At 47.6% G+C, this 19,372-nt stretch overlaps 2 protein-coding genes across 3 annotated transcripts in view; both read left to right on the forward strand.

The window, feature by feature from the left end:
• DHRS11 (dehydrogenase/reductase (SDR family) member 11) overlaps nucleotides 1-8,489 on the forward strand; it is a 28,446-nt gene extending 19,957 nt beyond the window's left edge. For both annotated transcript variants that reach the window (XM_014952125.1, XM_014952045.1), the window contains exons 3-7: nucleotides 3,004-3,098; nucleotides 4,036-4,165; nucleotides 4,817-4,909; nucleotides 5,587-5,652; nucleotides 6,724-8,489. In XM_014952125.1, the coding sequence (XP_014807611.1) occupies nucleotides 3,004-3,098; nucleotides 4,036-4,165; nucleotides 4,817-4,909; nucleotides 5,587-5,652; nucleotides 6,724-6,765 (426 nt within the window). In that variant the 3' untranslated portion in view covers nucleotides 6,766-8,489. The remainder of the gene's footprint in view (nucleotides 1-3,003; nucleotides 3,099-4,035; nucleotides 4,166-4,816; nucleotides 4,910-5,586; nucleotides 5,653-6,723) is intronic.
• Nucleotides 8,490-11,489: 3,000 nt separating this feature from the next.
• On the forward strand, nucleotides 11,490-19,354 carry LOC106894423 (rRNA methyltransferase 1, mitochondrial-like). Its single transcript, XM_014953101.1, has 5 exons — nucleotides 11,490-11,507; nucleotides 13,079-13,172; nucleotides 15,024-15,144; nucleotides 19,157-19,276; nucleotides 19,311-19,354. The coding sequence occupies exons 2-5, from the start codon at nucleotides 13,122-13,124 to the stop codon at nucleotides 19,352-19,354; spliced, it is 336 nt and encodes a 111-aa protein (XP_014808587.1). The 5' UTR covers nucleotides 11,490-11,507; nucleotides 13,079-13,121.
• The last annotated feature ends 18 nt before the right edge of the window (nucleotides 19,355-19,372 follow it).

Consider the following 19,372-nt stretch of genomic DNA (forward strand, 5'->3'; position numbering starts at 1 on the left):
GACACGAGGCTGGAGCAAAGTCCTCCAGCCATTCCCCCCTGTCTGCAGGGGAGTAGCCGGGGCTGGGTGCTGTGTACACACTGGGATTTGAACAGCTCCTTCACGTTTTACCCACTGACCTTTAAAGCCAGGAATTCAAGCTGAACTTTCCATTTGCACTGTTCAGGGCACAAAGGACTGGCTGCAGCACACATCCTCTCCCTCCTCTAGACATTAAATGCATTTGATTCTTCTTGGCATTATTCATTGACCGGAGAGGCTCTGTTCTTCTTGCTTTTTTTTTTTTTTTTTTTAATACCATCTGTGCAGAGACATGTTTTCTCTAACCTGTGTTTTCACACGTGCTTAGGAGCCGGGGTACTCGTTTGGATGCCTTAGAAAAGGCTGATTCTGGGAAGCGAAATGCTCAGCACTTCCAGGAACAGGATCTTTTGTGTTCTCCCAACCTGGCAATTGGAACTCATTAATTACTAGAAAATGTGCCTTGGTTGTTTCTGTTGCATTAGCACACACACAGGCGGCGGTCACAGACCCACTGCCCTGCAACGGCGGAGCGCAGATGTGCCGGCTCTCTTTGCTAAGGGACCTTTGAACCTCTTGTTCTTAAAATAGGAGCAAGGCTGAAAAATGTCTTGCCCTGGATATTTGTAACAACAAGCCTTTCGATTGTTCCTCTGAGTGATGCAGCCTTAAGACTCGCTCATTTTCCAGGCGTGTTTTCAGGCTCCTGAGCGCCCGTTCCACGTTTCGCAATGGGATTTCACCCCAAAAATCCTGTGGGTGCTGTCGAGAGAAGGCAGGGAGGCAATCCCAGCTCAGCTGCCTTCCAGCCAGTTGTTTTGTTGCACCAGTCTGTCATATCGTACAGGCTCTGGACTTTCCCATGTGGCTGTTGATTAGTATCTTTGCTTTGCCAGTAGTTGTCAAAATGTTGTAATTCTACCCACGCAAGGAAGCGTCGCCCAGCGTGAGTCACAGCCTTGGAGCAGGGCTCAGGCTTTAGGCTGATGTTACCCTCTAGTGGCCTTCAGAGATGGAGTGGAGCTGGGGAGCGACTGCACCAAAGACCTGGTGGCTTCAGGGTGTCCTGGTGCAGGGAGGAAAGTGGGGATGTTGTTTGTCATGAAGGCTTTTTATATTAACAGTTGTCAAATCTCTATCTGAAAGGACTTGGTTAATAGATGAGTCTGGAGCGGGTTACTCCTCCTTTCCTTGACTTTCTTACTAGGAAATCCAGAAGCCCTGCCTGCTCCGGGCTTTGCTCCTGTGCTGAGGTGGTTGTACAGTCCCAATTCTGCTGATACATCTGCCAACTTTCTTCCTGGTGCAGCCGAGGTAAATCTTCAACCTGGTGCCAGGGAATTTATCTCCGTAGTTCCAGCTATGATGACTGAGGTATCTGGCAGTGACTGTGTGCTCAACCAAAGTGCACTTGGGTGAGGATGGTGACTCTGCTTGTTGTGTTGCTTGGGTGCTCCAAGATCAGCTACTCATGCTGGTTATCTATCGCCAAGACAAAAACCCGTAACGTGGCCTCTAGTAATGAATAGAAATAACCGAGACAAAATCAGTGACCAGAAGATTCTTCAGCTGCCCCTGCTCCTCCTTTGTGTGCTGCTCAGTAATTACATCTCTCAAACCCATCCCTTTCTGCCTCTTATTTTCTGGTCTCCGAACTAATGTTCCTTTCTTGCATGTCCTTTTGTGCCAGCAAGACCCAGTCAGCCTCCCCCATTCTTGTTTATGAGTTCCTCGGGGGTGATAACCAGCCCTCTCGTGTATCCTTCACTCCCTGTCCCCGTGGCCTTGTTCCTGCTGCTCCTCCCATTTATAGTTGCACCTGACTTCTGATTCATCAGAAATTTATTTCTTCCTGGATATTTAGCGGTGTTTTTAGGCTTGTCCAGCCTGCTCATGTAGTTCCCAAGGTCACATGCCATTAGGTAGGACCTGTCACTGAACGGTCCTCGAAACGGTTACGTCCTTTCTAGGGGGTTTCACAAACGGTTTTCTACCTTTCAGCCACTTTTTTCCAGATCTAAACCGGTATAAACTTGAGCAATGAGCACTTGTTGCAGAGATGGCTTGCTCATCAGTGTTGCACACACCTCCGGGTGCTTTGTGTTCCAGCTGGGGTGATTTCTGTATCTCCGTCTTCCTGGAAACTTTGACTCTGTGTTTTATGGTCAGCAAATGCTCGAGGCGTCTTGCCGGTGGCACATGGCAGAGGGACAGCTGAGTTTAACCGAGCCACACCGTGCTGGGAAGTGCTGGTCCAAAGAGCAAGAGCCTGGAGAGCTCTGAATCCTGTGCTAAAGGACTGGATAAATTGCAGTGTCTCTTCTTCTTTGGTTTACCCGGTGTGGGCTGAGGAGAATGGCAGCAGATAGTGTGACAGATTGGTGGCTTTCGTATCTCCAGGGTTACTTGCCCACTCTGGCCCTCCCCATGGCACGATGTGGTCTTTGCCTTCATTTGTGCCCGGGGAGCTCTTTGCTGGCCTGTTTGCAGTGCCTCTGAGCGCCTGGCGCTCTGACAGGCAATATCGGGGGATTTCCTCGTTAACTACCTGACCTAATTACCTGCTGCTGGTGTCCTATCAGCTGCCCAAACACCAGCGTGCTCAGCGCTGTACGAAACAAACAGCTTTGTCTCCTGGACAGAGCGGGGACCGTGGGGAGGTGGATTTGTTCTCCTTTCCTTTGCACCCTACCCTCACCCTTGCCCATAAAACAATTAAATCTATTTATTTCTGGCAGAAGCTGAGGGTGTCTCACTAAATTGAGTTTCTGTGCCTCTGTAACCCCTTGTCACTGCAGCCCTGAGCTTGGTCACAGCGGGATGTGCGGGATGCGAATGTGCATTTCCCTCTGTTGGCGTTTGCAGGAATTGCTGTGATTTTGGGACTGGGACCTCCACCCACAGCTTTGGGAGTGTGGGGGGCAAGGCAAGGGGTGCCAGGCAGGCCTGTGGGTCTCAGGTTCTTCTTTTCTCTTCCCTCAGGTCAACGTGATGGCTGTGAGCATCTGCACCCGAGAGGCCTACCAGTCCATGAAAGAGAGAAACATCGATGATGGGCATATTATTAACATTAACAGGTATGGGGAGGCAAGGGGGGGAATGGGGGATCAGCCACGTGTGGTTCCTCTTCCCTGCCTCGCAGAGAGGATTTAAGCACTGGAGCTTTAACCTTGGAGTAGGCTGATGGTGCCCAAGGAGGGGTTTCCCAAGGATTGTCATGGTTGATTTCTTTCAAACCACTTTTTTTAACCTGCTGGTTTAAATGCCAGAAAGACTCAACCAGGGAGAAAAGGACAATGCCAACCACTTGTGATGGTGTAAGGTTGAAGATCCAACCTAAACCATTCTAGTACTCTATGACTGAAACTTCTTGACCAGTTCCAGAAAAACAGCCATGTCCAGAGGGGCCTCTGGTGATCCACATTTCCCACGGGAGAGGGGAATTCCTCACGTAGCCACCGTGTCAGTGTCTCTTGCTGTGTTCATTACAGGGTTTGAATATCCTGTTGGTTCCTCCCTGGGACTCTCATAGAATCATAGAATGGTTAGAGTTGCGGGACTCTCATGGAATCATAGAATGGTTAGAGTTGGAAGGGACTTTAAAGATCATCAAGTTCCAACCCCCCTGCCCTGGGCAGGGACATCTCCCACCAGACCAGGTTGCTCCAAGCCCCATCCAGCCTGGCCTTGAACCCCTCCAGGGATGGGGCAGCCACAGCTTCTCTGGGCAACCTGGGCCAGGGTCTCACCACCCTCACAGGAAAGAATTTCTTTCTGGTATCTAATCTAAACCTCCCCTCTTCCAATTTAAAACTATTCCCCCTTGTCCTGTCACTGCACTCCCTGACAAAGAGTCCCTCCCCAGCTCTCCTGTAGCCCCTTCAGATATTGGAAGGCTGCTCTAAGGTCTCCCTGGAGCCTTCTCTTCTCCAGGCTGAACAACCCCAGCTCCCTCAGCCTGTCTTCTCCTTGCCTCCCATCCTCTCAGCACTTTCCTTTCTGCTCTCTCCTCAGCATGAACGGCCACAGCGTTGTGCCACAGTCGGTGGTGCATTTTTACAGTGCCACCAAGTACGCCGTCACAGCCCTCACGGAGGGGCTGAGGCAAGAGCTCAGAGAAGCAAAGACCCATATACGAGCTACAGTGAGTACCCTGAGCTCTCCTCCCCTCTCCTGCTGTTGTGGGTGGCAGAGAGCTGGCAGGCTTTATGGGACAGAGCTCTTCCCTTTGGAAAACAGGCCAGAAAACGCAAAAATAGCACTCAATACACTGGGAATGTTCAAGTCTTGTGGCCAACTGTCCCTGGGCACCTCTTTTTCCCAGGCAGGGAGAGACTGGGTGGTAGAAGGGCTGGAAGCAATGAGCTGGGATGGGGAATAAACTTTTTGGGTGCACAAAGTAGGTGGTTGCTTGTCTGGGAGCGAGGGGAGCTCATGATAGCAGAGGGAGGTGATCAGCTGGGCCGGGTGTTCTCATTCACACCTTGCACCTCACAAGTGATGTGTACAGAAGTTAACTTGTATTGCAAGCTTTTCCCTTGTTTTCTCCACTTCTCTGCCCCTTTGGGGCATGAAGAGGGAAGAACCCACCAGCGGTGGCCACAACAGCCATTAAGGCAAAGTCTGCTCTCTGAAACTGTTCCCTTAGAAAAGGATGGGGAAGGAGAACAATAGAAAAGGGGCTGGGTTTTTTTTGACTTTTTTAGTGCTAAAAAGTTGTCTTCTTTTTTTTTTTTTTTTCTTTTGCTAAAGGGGAATTACAAATCCTATTAGGATGTGCTCTGCTTTTTTCCAGTGTATATCTCCAGGACTGGTGGAAACAGGATTTGCTTTTAAACTTCATGATAATGACCCCGAGAGAGCTGCTGCAACCTATGAGAGCATTCGGGTAGGACATGGAGAAATGGAAACAGAGGGAAGTGGCTCTGATTATAGTTTAACAGTCTCTCTCCTGGCTAATATACAGGGAACTATTTCTGCAGAGTGCCCAGTACTTTCCGGGATGTAATCAGGATCCCCAAAGTCTCACCACTCAGATTTTGCACCAATATTTATGCATTATGTAGTATGCATTATGTAGATTTTCATTCAGGTTCAATTTCCCACTTCCTATATTTTTTCCTTTTATTTTGATGTTCCTGTAAATAAATATCAGTCAGCTTTGACATTTTGCAGGCTATGACGTTTTTATCAAAGGGAAGGGATAATAAGCAAACATGCCTACACAAGAAGAACAGCACATGAGAGTGTGTTGTCTTGCAGATGGTGAGCACAGGATTTCTTGTGCTTCTCTGGGAGTTTTTGATAAGGATGGCAATGTCTGACCTGGCAGAATTCCTGTGCCAGAAGTAAGAGTATTCACAACAAATGGAGACTTAACAGCATCAGACACATCCTTTGTTAAATTTTTAATGGCTTATTTTTTTTTTTCCTGCTTGCTTGCACCTTTTTGACATGCCCCAGTGACACTGTTGAAACTCGTTATTGATGGGTAGGAAAGGAGCGAGCTTGTCGTTAACTTCCTGAGGTGCCCTTGGACTGAGAACATCTTTCCTCTCTTTCCAGTGTCTCAAAGCTGAAGATATGGCTAACGCTGTCATATACGTCCTCAGTGCCCCACCTCATGTACAGGTAGGCTCTGGCTGGGTTGGAGGACTCTGCTGCGGGTGGCTGAAGGCAAAGGAGGGCAACTGCTGCCCTGACATTTGCTAATCAGTGCCTCAGCCACTGTATCAGCTGTGTGCTTAGAAGGGAGCCTGGGCTGGGGATTAGCAGTGGTCACGTTTGTTTACACATCCCTTAAGGCAGCTCTGGGATTGCGCTGCTCGGGCTGCTCCCAACCCTGTGGATCCAGGCAAAGGCTGCTCCAACCCCAGACCCAAGGACAGCACAAGGCAGGGGGAAGGGGAGAGATACAGGCACGTTCTGCTCTTTTGGATGGTGCCATCTGAGATTTGCTGATGGTCTTTGCAGCTGGGTCGGGTTCTGCCCGTTCCCAAATAACGTGTTGGACTCGATCGTGCCAAGGGCTGCGTAGCTCCTCGAGGGAGGGAGCTCAGTTAGTTAGAAGAGGCTTAGCTGAAAAGTAAAATTACTGGAGAGAAAATCGGTTCTGTTTTACCTCAAACCAGGAGGCTTGTGCTGCCAGAGAGGGACTTCCCTCCTGTGAAACAAAGAAATAAGTGACCAGCTTTGAGCTGGAGCCAGGAGGAGGCAGGAGCAGTGTCAAAGTTTAGGATACGCAACAGAAAAGTTCCTGTTGCAGAAGCAAACTTTGATCACGAGAGGTTTAGCAGCCCCTCGTGTGAACTCTGCTCCGTTGGAGCAAGACGTGGCCGTCTTGACGTTGGATCTTGTCTTAAGAGGATAAAAAGCCCTGCCCGTGGCTGATCAGGCAGCGTTTCTGCTTGACCCTCTGTGAGCAGGACCAAACTGAAGACTTGAACCATGAGAGTTTATCATCGGTGTCATCTTCCACTCTTTTCTGCGCACGTTTGTGCTTTTATCCCTTTTACTAAAAGCAGAGAATTCACATTCACCTTTATTTCTTGCTCATATCTCAGCGGAGCAGGTTCATTTCTAGCCACAGGAACTTTCTTCCTGTGCAGCTTGCCGCTGTGATGGCCCAGCGTGAAAGCACCCGGTGTGAGATTTAAAACAGACTTCAGTGCTCCAGTAAAATCCTCTGTTGGTCTCTTCTAGATCGGAGATATACAGATGAGGCCCACGGAGCAGATTTCATAGCAAACGAAGAGGACCGTGAGCAGCACCGTGTGTCCACTCCACTTCGAACCCTCTGGCAATGTAGGGTTTCGTCGGCTGGCTGGCAATGTTCTAATCAAGGACCAAGGATCATGTTCGAAGAATTCTTTTTCTCTCCCTCTCTCTGAGCTGGTGCTGGTGCTGAGCCAGTTTAAAAGGAAACAGTAGTGGGTCTCTTTCTCCCCCACTCCTTTCTGAAACTGCTTAAGAGTAAAATGTATTTGAAAATAATGCAGGGAAGTGGTTTGTGGAAGATTGTTTTCTCCAGGCTGGTTTATTCTTCCTTTTGCTTTCTTTTCAAGGTTTGTTTGATCCTATTTGCTGATGCTGTGTCTGGACATAGATGAAGTGGCACAAGATGTTTGCCAGCTTCAGTGTGCTTAGGGTTCGAGATTTTCAGTGGATGTCATACATGAATCCATCTAATTTTTGGGTTTATTTTCATCAGATTGATTACTGATGGTAATGATGCATGTGATATCTTCTACTTCTTTCATACTCCACTGCCTAAACCCAGTGTATGACCTCACCCACCTCCCCAGTCCCTCCTTTCCCATTCACATGGATTTTTGGAAGTTTGAGGAAGTATAAATGTGTGTGCTTGCTATTTCTATTTTTTTTTTTTTTTTTTTTTTTCTAGGTAGGTAGGTAAATAGTTGGAGGAAAAGTACCTGTACTTCTGCAGGTTAGAATGATCATCTAAGTGGCATAGTTACAGTAAGAGTGAGTTGTTTGGTATTTTTAATAAAAACTAAATGTGTGCTGTCTTGTGATCACCTCTATCCTTGGTATCATCTCCCAGCACTCTTGATGTTTTTGTATGTGATATTTGCATGCATTGACACTTTTCTGGAAATATTGATCGGTCTTAGAAAGATGTATGGTGCTGTTAAACGCTGGTGCTGGTGAGATGGAAATGTTGGAAGTTTGTTTATATGCAGAGATACGAACTTGGAGAGAGAGAGAGAGTGAAATGAACCGTGCTGAAGCTGTCCAAATGAAAGGATATTAGCAGGGGCATCTGCCTACGAAGTAGCAGGTAAAAAGTCTGGTTCAGATCTCGTACTGGTTCTGCGCTGGTGCAGCCCCCTTGTTTTGCTCCGGATTTATTCTAACGTGAGGGAGGAGAGAATCAGCCTCAAAGCTGATGCCTGCAGAGCTGAAGACCGCTCAAGTCGTCTCAAGGCTCTTGCAGCGTGGCAGAAACACGGTAGTCCCATCTTCCTGCGGAGCTGTGGAGCTGTTAACAGATGTCTCATTGCCTTAAGGTTGTGGATCTGCACTCCTGCTGCGCTCTGGACTTCTTGTAGCGTTTCGGAAGGTGAACGTTTGGTTTAGGTGGAGCAGGTACGGTCGGTTGGTTGGAGCAGAGGATCAGGAGCCAGAGAAGCTTGGGTTGGATTGCTTTGCTTACACCAGTACAGCCCTGTGGGAGTTCACCTGTGTTACACCACCATAAAGGAGACCAGAACTGGGCCACTACGTCATGAGTTTCAACTCCCTGTAAAGCCTTGGGCAAGTCACTTTACCTCTCTGCCTCAGTTTCCCCATCTGTAAAATGGGGGATAATAATACTTACCTACCTCACAGGGGTGTTGTGAGGACTCACAAACTTTTGTAAAGCACTTTGAATATGAGAAGCGCTATGTAAGTGCTGAGTGTTGATATGAAGTATTATTATTAATTAAATCTTGTGATACATAGAATTCCTTGTGCCAAAGGTGAGCAACTGTGGAGGGATACAAGGAGAAAAACTGGTAAAACATTCCTTCATAATGGCAAAACAAAGGCAATTTGCCCCCCTTTTTTTTCCCTCCTCTTTATAAACACATGCTCATGGTGTGTTCTGTCCATTCCTCATCTGTCACCAGTTTCTGCTGGCAGGTACGCATAGCCTCCTCTCTGGATTTGGCCTTTTAATTTGCTGTGGGTGAAATTCATCCCCCCTGGTGCAATCTGGCACTGCTGTAACATGCTGCCTGCCTGGCCGAGGTGGTGCCTTTGTGTGGGTTCGTGTCACAGAGCTGGGTTCCACCTGCAGCACTGATTTAGCTCCTGTCCCTCCAGGAGTGGCCACCCCGGGTCTGCACGTAGCCAGCAATCCTCGCTGCAGCGGAGATCCACCAGCTGGAAAACCTCTTCGGTCTCCATCCCACCATGATCCATGATTCCGAGGCAGTTGGCTGAGGAAGGTTCAAGCGCTCTGTTGCTTTTTTATAATGCCCCTGTGATGTTCAGTGAGACTCGATCCGGAAACTCCTGATATTTTCCATAACGTTCCTTTTGCAGGAGCTTGTTGAAACTCAGCAGATGCGCTGTGCGGTGTGTGCCATCCTTTTTGTTATTTTTTTAAGAGAAGATGGTAGAGCTAAGAGTTGGAGGCCAAAAGAAGAAGTTGAGAAATTAGGAACTTCTGAGCAGAAAAAGAAGAAATATAAGCAGGGGTGTGGGTAGCACTGGTGAAAACCTGAGTTGGTGGCCGCAGCTGTGTACAAAGTCAAGCAGATGTTGAAATGCTTGGCTGAGGAGGGATCTAACTTATCTCTCTGCTCTGTAAAAGGAGAGAATTGCTTAAGATGCAAGACCTTGAAAAAGGGTCAGTCTGGGCAATTGTTCCCTGCAAATACAACCTGGCTGACCTGCAGCCCTGGAAGGTTGTTTTCTTCCCCCCCTCCAAGTCTATAAAATAACCTCAAATTGATATCCAGTATATTTTTCCATTTCAAACATGGTTTTAGGGGATAATTCCTGCTGCCCGTTAACTTCCCATGTGAAGTGCTGCCTGTGTAGGGGTTACAGCAGCCGAGCGACCCGCACCAGCCTCATGTAACGTGCTGGCACCTTGTGCCACCTTCCTGGGATGAGGTGGGATTGGCAGCACGACTCCGAGGCATTTAAAAACCCCAGACAGGAGGGTGAACGTGTAATTTATCAGTAGCTTTCTAATTGTGACCTGTAAAATAAAGAATAAAGAGAGAGGCACACTGTGGTTCTTCTGTTGTGTATATAGTAGTTTTTGTGTTAAAACATAACGCCCTTCTTATTGTTCACAGCCAAACCTTTCTTTTGTGAAGAGTTCAAACAGAAACAGGCGATTTCAATTTTTTTTTGGGTTCTTTGTGAGAAAAAATGCAATTGCTTTCTAGAGTAGAATAGCATAGAGCTGTCTTGCAGAAAACCTGTGGAGGCTGGACTCGCCCGTCCTTGTTCCAGTGAAGCCACGCTACGTAGGATTTGGCTGGAATCCCCAGGTAGGCTGCTGGGCATGGCTGGGTTTGGGTGAACTCTGCAAGGGATGAGCTGCTGGTGCTACCCAGACTTGGATATCAAACTCTCCCAGTCTCTCCCACTTGCCTCAAAGCAAGACACGTTATCGTTGTCGATAACTTGAAGGCATTTTTATTTCCCAGTCCCCTTTTATGTTTGTCCAAGGGCAGAGGGCACATTCCTGAGCTCAGGTTTGCTGTCGTGGAAATACAAAGGGTTTTTTTGCAAGTAAGTAATGAATGGCTGAACGGGCTGCCATTGCTGGATTTGAGGCAGATATTTTGGATACCTTGTAAATAGGCAGAGAGCATTTGTAGAATTAAAAGCATGGGGTTTTCCTATCTTGTGCTTTTGTCATCTATAGTGAATATATCATCAGTTATGTTGAAACTGCTCTCCCTCCAGCAAACACTTTATCTGGCAGATTATGTGATCTCAGATGGTGACTAGGCCCAGCTTTGACTTTTTGGGGGGAAGGAATCCTGAGCACAGTTGGCTCTGATAAGCAGCAGGAGAAACAGGATTTTTACTTAAGACCTCTGTGTAAAAGCAATTTCAGAACATTTTTGTGGCCTGACATAGCTTGCCAGTACTTCAGGCAAACAGTACAGAAAAGGACTGAAATACTTTAGCTTCTCTCTGCAAAATCCTTTTAAAATAATACTGTGGCTTGTCCCCCCATAGCCCCCAGGGCTGTCTTTGTGTGCGGGATAAACCCCAGCAAGCCTTAAAGCTGCATGTGGGGGCTTGTCCCATTCCTATCACTGGGAATGATCCAGTTCCTTGTTTGCCTGCCCCTTCTCTAGCCATTTATGAAATTAAAAGGTGGATATAAACTAGCATGTAGTTAGAAAAGCAGCGTTTTGGTGTAAAGTTGCAGATTTGAGCCCCATGGTGGCATCAGAGCCTCTTTCTGCTGGCGTTTGGAGAAGGACATTGCAATTATGGTGCCTGGGTGGTAACTGGGGCAGGACATCACCCTCAGGATGCTCATTAGATGCTGTTTGGACCATTCCAGATGTATGTGGAGTCACTGTCCCTGGAGGTATTTAAGAAACGTGTAGATGTGGCTCTTCAGGGCATCCCCTAGTGCCTGAGATTGTTGGTTTGTGTCTCTGTGGGTGTGTGTGTTGGTTTGGGTTGGGTTGTGGGGTTGGTTTTTTTTTTTTGGTGTTGTTTTTTTTTTGTGGTTGGACTCGATGATCTCAAAGCCCCCTTCCAACCGTGAAGATTTTGTGATAACGGGTAAAAGCCGTTTTCTCCTTAATTAAGGCCCTGTCAGTGGAGGCTGGGGGGGGGGCAGCCGGGACCGCCCTCTCCCCCTCAGGGCTCTGACGGGCGGGAGCGAGGCGGGGCCCGGCGCGGTTGCGCCACCTCCGGCCGCCAGGGGGCGCTGCCGCGAGGGGCGGGACGATCCCCGTCTCCTCGGGGCGGCCGGAAGCGGCGCGGGGCGGGCGGTAGGAACGGGGAGGCGGCGGTCCCATGGGCCATTATATTACTATAATATAAGACTATTTAGTGATTTATCATGTCATCTTGTGTGGACAAAATTTCTAAATTTCTTATAGAAATATTAAATATGAGAAATTATAATCATAGAATCAGAGAGTGGTAGGGGTTGGAAGGGACCTTCAGAGATCATCTAGTCTAATGTCGAGTTACGATATTTTATACAGAATATATTATAAAAGTTAAGAATTCCTCTCAAGAAATGTCAGGATGAACACAAAACAAAACTTTTTTTTCTTGTTTTACATTAATAGAATTTCATTTTCAAAATTAACAGGAAAATGAAAGGATAAGTTATTCATCATTTCCTTCATACCAGTGAATTAGTAAAAACACTCTGGAGCTTTCTGAACAGTGTTTTTGTTCATTAGGATTTGAATTACTGCAACACGTTGCATATATTAACGTTTTCTGATGTAAAACTGCAGCATTTATCATTGATTAGTATAGCATATGACAAAAAGCTCTTGTATTTCCAGTTAATGCTGGCACAGAAAGACTACTAACGCAACATGTTGTCCTTCAGATCTTAGAGTTTCTTTAGGAGTGACTTTGGCCGTTCAGACTCCAGAGTTTGTCTTACCCAGGTCTGTTGTCCAAGGCCATAGAGCTCATAGGTGTTGTTCTGTGAATAGGTTAAAGTATGCATGGAATGGATGCAGTTTGGGAAAAAAAAAAGTTTCAACAAGTTGAAATTCTTGAAGTTGAGTTAAATTCTTGATCCATGTTTTCTTTTTTTTTCTTTTTTTTTTTTTGGGACTGAGCTAGAGAGCTGAATTTGGCTCACTGCTGATTTGCTTTGCTTTCCTCAGGGAGCATGGTATTCCAGGCTGGTGAGGAACCTCCCTGTGTACTTTTTGGTTTAACCCATTTTGTTTCAGTTTTCTGTTTGTGCAAAAAACTGCTACAACCTAGTTCTAGGTTAATTTTTGAGCCCTCCTAGTCTCCATAAGGAAAATATATCCATATAGCGAGTGAGATCCGTGGTGGACTGCTTGGAATTGGGTGGCAGAGGCAAGAGAAAGAAATACAGAAATTAAAATTCTCCTGTATTTCCTTTTTTTTGCTGTCATGTGACGCTTTTCCTTTTTGATTTTCCTTGCAGCTGCCCCTTGACTCCCACAGTGAGCAAAGCGAGCTCTGGAGCTATGGAAGTCTTCGATGTCTACAGCACAGAAGAGATCTGAATTTGGCTCACTGCTGCTTTGCTTTGTGCTCCTCAGGGAGCATGATACTCCAGGCTGGTAAGGAACCTCCCTGGGTACTTTTTTGTTTTAACCCATTTTGCGTTTCAGTTTTCTGTTTGTGCAAAAAACTGCTACAACCTAGTTCTAGGTTAATTTTTGAGCCCTCCTAGTCTCCATAAGGAAAATATATCCATATAGCGAGTGAGATCCGTGGTGGACTGCTTGGAATTGGGTGGCAGAGGCAAGAGAAAGAAATACAGAAATTAAAATTCTCCTGTATTTCCTTTTTTTTGCTGTCATGTGACGCTTTTCCTTTTTGATTTTCCTTGCAGCTGCCCCTTGACTCCCACAGTGAGCAAAGCGAGCTCTGGAGCTATGGAAGTCTTCGATGTCTACAGCACAGATGATCTCCGGAGCTTTTTGAAGGTAGAATAATCCGTGTTTTCTTTTTTTTATTTTTTCATTTTCCTTTCAGGAAACCTGAAATATCGCATGTATTCAATAGAGAGGAGGTACAGGAAAAACGCTCAGTTATTTGCAGTGTTTGGTGCTCCTGCTCTGTGTTCCTGTTTGCCGCCGGTGCTCTGTGCTGTTGGACCACCTCTTTGGGGTGTGCACCCCCAGTCCCATTCCATGGGGTGGGGTGACAGGTCTGAGTTGTGGGTCCTTTTTGGAAGGCGGTGAAGGCAGGAGAACACTGTGTCCCGTACTCAGGCTGTGAGCTTGGTGAGGATGGCCTCTGTCTCTCTTTCTTTCTCTCTCCATGAGGACTGAAGCCAGAGCTGCTCCTGCAGCAGGTCTTGCCTGGCGTGTGGTGGAGGCAGCATCCCAGGGCCCAGGCACACGATGGCAGCATTGGGCAGCCTTTGGAGCAGGGGAGAGGAGAAACCAGGGCTGGTGTGAGCTGCTGGGAATCTTTTTACTCTCCACTTATGCAGTGAGCTGAGATAGGGGCCCTTTGCAGAATGTGCTGCAAAAGGAAAGGGAGCGCGCGTGGAGAAACGTGGTTTAAACTGAAACAAACCCAGGGATGTTGCTTTGAATTGGCAGAGTTCATCCATCCCCTTGTGATAGCGCTGTATGACTGCCCTGATCCCTTGTGGAAGGTCCCCTGTGCCCTGGCTGGGCTGGGAACCAGCTGAATATTGTGTGTGTGGGCAAGCAGGGAGCTGCAGGCTCTCATCTGCCCTGCTCTGTTCCTGTGGGGTCCCTGGGTGAGCAGTGGGGTTGGAGGGTTCAGCACAGGGGGGGAGGGCAGAGGGGAATGGAGGCACCCGGTCTGGGGTCACTGTGTGCCTGTGTCCCTTTGAGGAAAAGCTTGTCACAGTCTGGGGTGACCACGAGGAGGGCGAGCGGAGGTAAGAGCCTGGACACTTCCCACTTGGTGTGCTAGAAAACCCTTGTCCAGCTGTACAATAGGTCTGTGGCAGCTGGAGCTCTGGATAACAGTGAAATGAAAGTCGCATAAAATATATTGATATTTAATTGAAACAGCTGGTAGAATCACTTTGTTACTGTAAAGCCTGAATTATTAACATTTTGAGCCATTGCAGCAGTTCATTTAATTGGACCCGGATTCACTGGCCTAACCCTTGGCATTGCCTGGCTGGTGTAAATTTGATATAAAGTAATGTAGAAAGTGCCAGTTTCACAGGAAATGAAGCTGGCAAGGAGCAGCAGTTCTTTTATTGTTAAAATGGATTTCCAAGACAAATAATTAAGGCTCTTTTTACTAGGGTGCGGGAGGGAAGGCTCGTTCTCTGGTTGTGCGAGGCACTGAGTGCTGAGTGCCCTGCCTTTTGTATGAGCTGATTTTTGGCACCGGTGTTTGAAAACGTTACTGTGGGCTTCTGGTGGCTGAGCCTGCACTTGAGACCTTCTACTGCATTGCTCTGTGGATTAGCCTTATGTTAATTTGCTTAACACTACTCTTTTTGTATCCTTTCCTGGCAAAAACCTTCCCAGAACCGTTGTATGGGCAAAATAAAAACCTTTTCAGTTGCTGTTTGTTTGCTTGCTGAACTGGAATAAACATCAGAAAGAAAATTACTTTTTTTTTTTTTTTTCCTTCTTCTAAAATCAAGGTTTGTGTGCTGGTACTGGGAGGACTTTGGTGGTAAAAATTCAAGGAATGCCAGAAAACCCCAGAAAAGCCCGTCAGTTTAACAGAAAATGTTAAAAAAAAAGAGAAGTGTGTTTACAGACATGACTTACTTTCTTTTTAAGCTTGAAAAGTAGTCAATTTTTTAACATTTTCTTTTTCCTTTCCCTTTCTAGGCTAAAACCGCAGAAGGCTGGGAAGTGGTGGGAACTGTCAGCACACCTGAGGATGTGGAAAATGTTCCTGTCATCAGTTGCTTGGAATTTCAGTGGAATAAACCCGTCATTATAGTAATAGGTATTTCAATTTCCAGAGCTTTGGGCTTGGTGGAAGGGCAGGTGTGTGAGGGAAGGGTGGAAGGGTCAGGGTGATGTTTCATTCCCAAGCTGGTTGCAGGTGTGTTACGTTACATCAAGCTTTGGTCTGGAAAAGAAAAGCTGAGCAAGAAGTACTAGAATGATCTGGCTGCAAATAGGGACCCAGAAGAAGAGGGGGAGACGAGAAGCCTCCCAGTAGGACCTGTCAAGAATAAACAGGGAGTTTAGGAGCTGCAGAGGGTCTAGGTGGCAGTGGCCAGTGGCAGGACAGGTCTGGGTCAGTGCAGCCACAGCGAGTTGTTTTGCATTGTGTTCTGCGGCCCTTTTGATCCTGTCCTAGAGCCCTGGACCTGGATTTTCTGTGTTGGTGCACCACAAACCTCTGTGAGAGACCCAGGAGGTACGTGTTTGCTCTTGCTGTGCTGAGGCTGCCAGGACGAGCTGTGCCGTGTCTTTGATCCGTCATGTTTTCTCTTAAAAGAACAGGAAGAAATCTCTGTGCTCAGGTCTGGAAAGAAGCATGAGGAGCGCTTGCTGGGGATGGTCTGAACACAAAGCTGGGCTTTGTAGCACAGAGACCACCACGGAGGCCAGTCAGTGGCTGCTTCTGTTGGCCTAGGAGAAGGCAGGGGCTGTTGGCTGCTGCAGGATCAGCAGGAGGAGCAGATGGAACCTCCTCCCACCAGAGCTGTGCGCTCTTTGAGCAATGAGTGCCACTTTCCTGAGCACCTAAACTAGGTGATTCTTCCAGGGCCCTCTCTACTTCTCCCCCCTCTCTCTGGAGGGGACACTTGCAGAGGATGCTGTCTTTTTTAGGCAGAGTTTGGGGCTCTGGAGCCTCCCAGAAGGTGAAGAAGGGGGAAGGGAGTAACAGCCTCGTGGTAGCTAGAGAAAGAAATTCACCTGCTCTAGGCACCTGTCTGTGGCCATGGTCTAGCCCCTCACTTTGTGTCACCTGTCACAAGAGCTGGTTTGAGCTTTTACACTTGGAAGTAGTGTCATGCTGGCGATGAGCCATCAAGGGGCTGTAATCCTGCCCCCGTGCTGCGGTTTTCTTGGCTCAGAAGACATTCCTTTAATTAAAATGTTTATTGAACTCCTAGAAATACTGACAAGACAACACCGCAAATCTGGCATCTCTACAAGATGTGTGGAGCTATATTATAAAGGGAGTAGGGAGGCTGGCAGCCCTGCTGATGGACCACAAAGAAATGCATCCCAGAAACGACGACAACACCAGGAGGAAGGAAGGGGGTGAAAGTGGCAGTGGTGTCGTTACCTTGAATTATGAGAGATTTCTCCAGGAAAAAGTCCAAATATCCTTTTGTCAAGGGAGATTGGAGGCTGATTGGTAGATGCATGAGGAGAGCTCCCGGACCTTGCAGCAGTAATGATTTCAACTCTCTGCTGAGCACTAACTCTTCGCTGAAAAGAAAATTGAACATTACAGTCATCCGATGCTGAGGTTGTTTGAAGAAACGTCCTAGATCTGAATATGTAGCGTACCTGCAGCCGCAACCAGAGAGCAGCAGAGATAATTTAGCATGGTAGTGAGCTTTCTAGCATTGCAGAGATTGTCTTGTAAGTTAAGCATTTGCAGAACTTCAATTCACCCTCCTGGCATCCTCCTGGGCTCGGCAGAGAGGGATTTGGACAGTCCAGGTTAATGTTGTCTGCACCAGAGTCACTGCTGAAGGTGATGGGCAGCCTGGCTGCCCCGAGGGCTGGGAGCCTTGTGTGGACAGGAACAGATTGGGAGCACTGAGATGTCTGAGCAAGAAGAGTTTCTGCGTAATTTGTTCTTCTTACACATTCAGCCTTTAGCTTGGCCTTTAAGGCTGTTCATGGAATCGGTGGTTTTACTGAGCTGCTCATTTTATACACTTCTCTGAACTGCCAGCACGGCAGCTCCAGCCTGGATTTGAACTTCCTTCACTGGAAACTGCAGTTGCTACAGTGGTGTTTATTGTAAACGGGGCAGGAAACCTGTTTTATCGTTTCAGCCGAGCTCTAATTCTGGTCTTTGAGGCCTGTCAGTGCAGGGAAAAAGTTAAGAGATGGAAGTCAAAGATGGGAAGTGGGAAGTGTTTTGTTCACCAGTATAAATTAGGATTTATTCTGATTCAGTCAATACTCCCTCCCTCGTGTCGCACTCTGTGCAAGTCTTTTTGCCCTGAATTTATGGTTCCTAATTATTTTAAGCAGCCAGAGCCATAAAAAGCTTTGTAAAAGCTGGAAGCAAAATTGCTGCCTTTATTAGGAATCGTAAGACCCTTATGAGGGAGAGGAGAGGATTGCTCCAGGAGCCATCGTACCTCTGGCGATAGCTGCTGTCCCAGTTGGAGAGTCCCACGAGAGTGTGGTTTGAAGAGGCTCAGGAGACAAATATGGCTGCAAATTGTAAAACTTTTCTGTGTTGAATCAGGAAAAAGTAGGATAATTTTATTTTTTTCTTGAAGCATCCCTAGAGAGCCATGGTCTAGTGACAAAGAGGCAGGTCGGGCCGTGGGAGGCCTGGATCTGATTCCTTGTGTCGCCCAGGCTTCCCCTGTGACTTTGGATACCTCACCTGGGTCTTGTCTGCACTTCTGGCTTTAAAAAAGAAGGAAGAAAAGAATGGTTAGGATGGGATTTTGGTTCTCTGGTTCCCCAGCCAAAGGATGCTTTTGCCAGTGTGGCTTATTTCCTGGGGGAAGGCGATGCAAAGTGCATTACCCAGAGCAATCTTTCGCTTGCCAGTTACATCAGGCCAGCAAAAGATGAGACTGGGCCTCAGCTTCCAGGGAATTGCCTCTAATTCCAGGGAATTATTCCAAAGGGACTAACAGCACTGCGCTGTGTGGTTGGAGGGGTGTTGCACAGATCAATCCACAGGGACAGGGCACGGGACCTGCTGTAAGTAGACAACAGGGGAAGAATTTTTGTGGCATCTCAGCCCAGCAAAGAGCTCGTTGAACCTTGTGGAGGGATGAGTCTCCAGTGGCATAGGCAGTGCCTGAAGTGCCCCTGTAGGCTGGTAAAACTTCAGGTAAGGGTCTAAATTTAGGTAAGCTTGAGCAAGGCCTCCACAACAGCACTGGTCGTGCAGGCAGAGGTGCAGTAGCAACGTTTGCTCCCTTAGAGCCACCCCGGGACGAGTCTGGGATCAGGGTATGGCTGCTGAAGGGGAACATTTCGTTTCCAGCAACCTGAGCCTGTTTTATCAAAGGGTGAGCACGTTTTAGGAATGAGCTGGGTGTTCTCGCAGCCGTGTAGCTGTCTCTGTAGCTCTAAATAATGAATCTGGAAGAATTCTTTGGGGAGCTGAGCCGGCTGGGAGGTCTGTGGTCTTCTGCATTTTCACTTGTCTGCACGCAGGATTGTTTAAAGCCTCTCCCTTTCCATTTCCCTTTGTGACAGTGTGAGTCAAACAACTACTAATGACCTGGGATAGATTTCAACTCTGTTTCACCAGTGTATCAGCCCAAACATATCAGGGCTGTTGGATGGTTTAACAACTAATCAATTGAAGCCTCTGGTTAAACTGTCTGCATTCACAAGTTGCACCCAGCTGGTGGTACTGTGTGCTGCAAAGGCTGAACCCGTCACTATCAATAGGGATGTGGGATTTGCTGGACCAGATCAGCAAATGTGGCCTCTTCTCTGCCTTGTCCCTTTGGTCATGGCCCGCGTATGTGGGCAGATGTCCACTGGCCTGGTGGCTGCTTGTGCAGGGGATTGTTGCACTCAGGCTACAAGGCTCTGTGCCTGCAGGTGTGTTGCACAGGTATTCCTCAAAACCACTTCAGATACTGGAGAAGAGATCTGGGGAGACTGGAGTGGGCCAGGTAAGGTGCCCATCTCACCTCTGGTAGCTCTTGCTGCACAGGAGCTGGTGAGGTTAGGGGCTGGGTGTAGTTGTGACAGAGAATTAGCAAGAACTGTATTTGGGAGGGGAAAAAGGGATGTGGCAGTGGTTGTGAGGTGACCTGAGCAGTGTCTTTGTTCTGCAGGTAGTGAAGGTGATGGACTTTCCCTGGAGACACAGCTCTTGTGCCATCGGATGCTGGCCATACCCCCTGGCAGAGCGCTTCACCCCGGCATCGAGTCACTGAACGTCTCCGTTGCTACTGGTAAAGACAGTTCTGATGCACAACGGCATTGTAGTCCAAATTCTTGTATTCAAAAATCACGCGACCATCCAGGCCTGAAGAATAATTTTCTTGTGG

This window comes from Calidris pugnax, unplaced genomic scaffold, assembly GCF_001431845.1.
Source record: "Calidris pugnax isolate Ruff unplaced genomic scaffold, ASM143184v1 scaffold45, whole genome shotgun sequence".
In the NCBI taxonomy this organism is placed as follows: Eukaryota; Metazoa; Chordata; class Aves; order Charadriiformes; family Scolopacidae; genus Calidris; species Calidris pugnax.

What these genes read in the sequence shown, in the direction of transcription:
- LOC106894423 (XM_014953101.1), top strand. Translation starts at nt 13,122, where the DNA reads ATGGAAGTCTTCGATGTCTACAGCACAGATGATCTCCGGAGCTTTTTG. An exon ending in ATCTCCGGAGCTTTTTGAAG is followed by an intron (nt 13,173 to 15,023) that starts GTAGAATAATCC and finishes TTCCCTTTCTAG; the next exon opens with GCTAAAACCGCAGAAGGCTG. An exon ending in GAACGTCTCCGTTGCTACTG is followed by an intron (nt 19,277 to 19,310) that starts GTAAAGACAGTT and finishes ACGGCATTGTAG; the next exon opens with TCCAAATTCTTGTATTCAAA.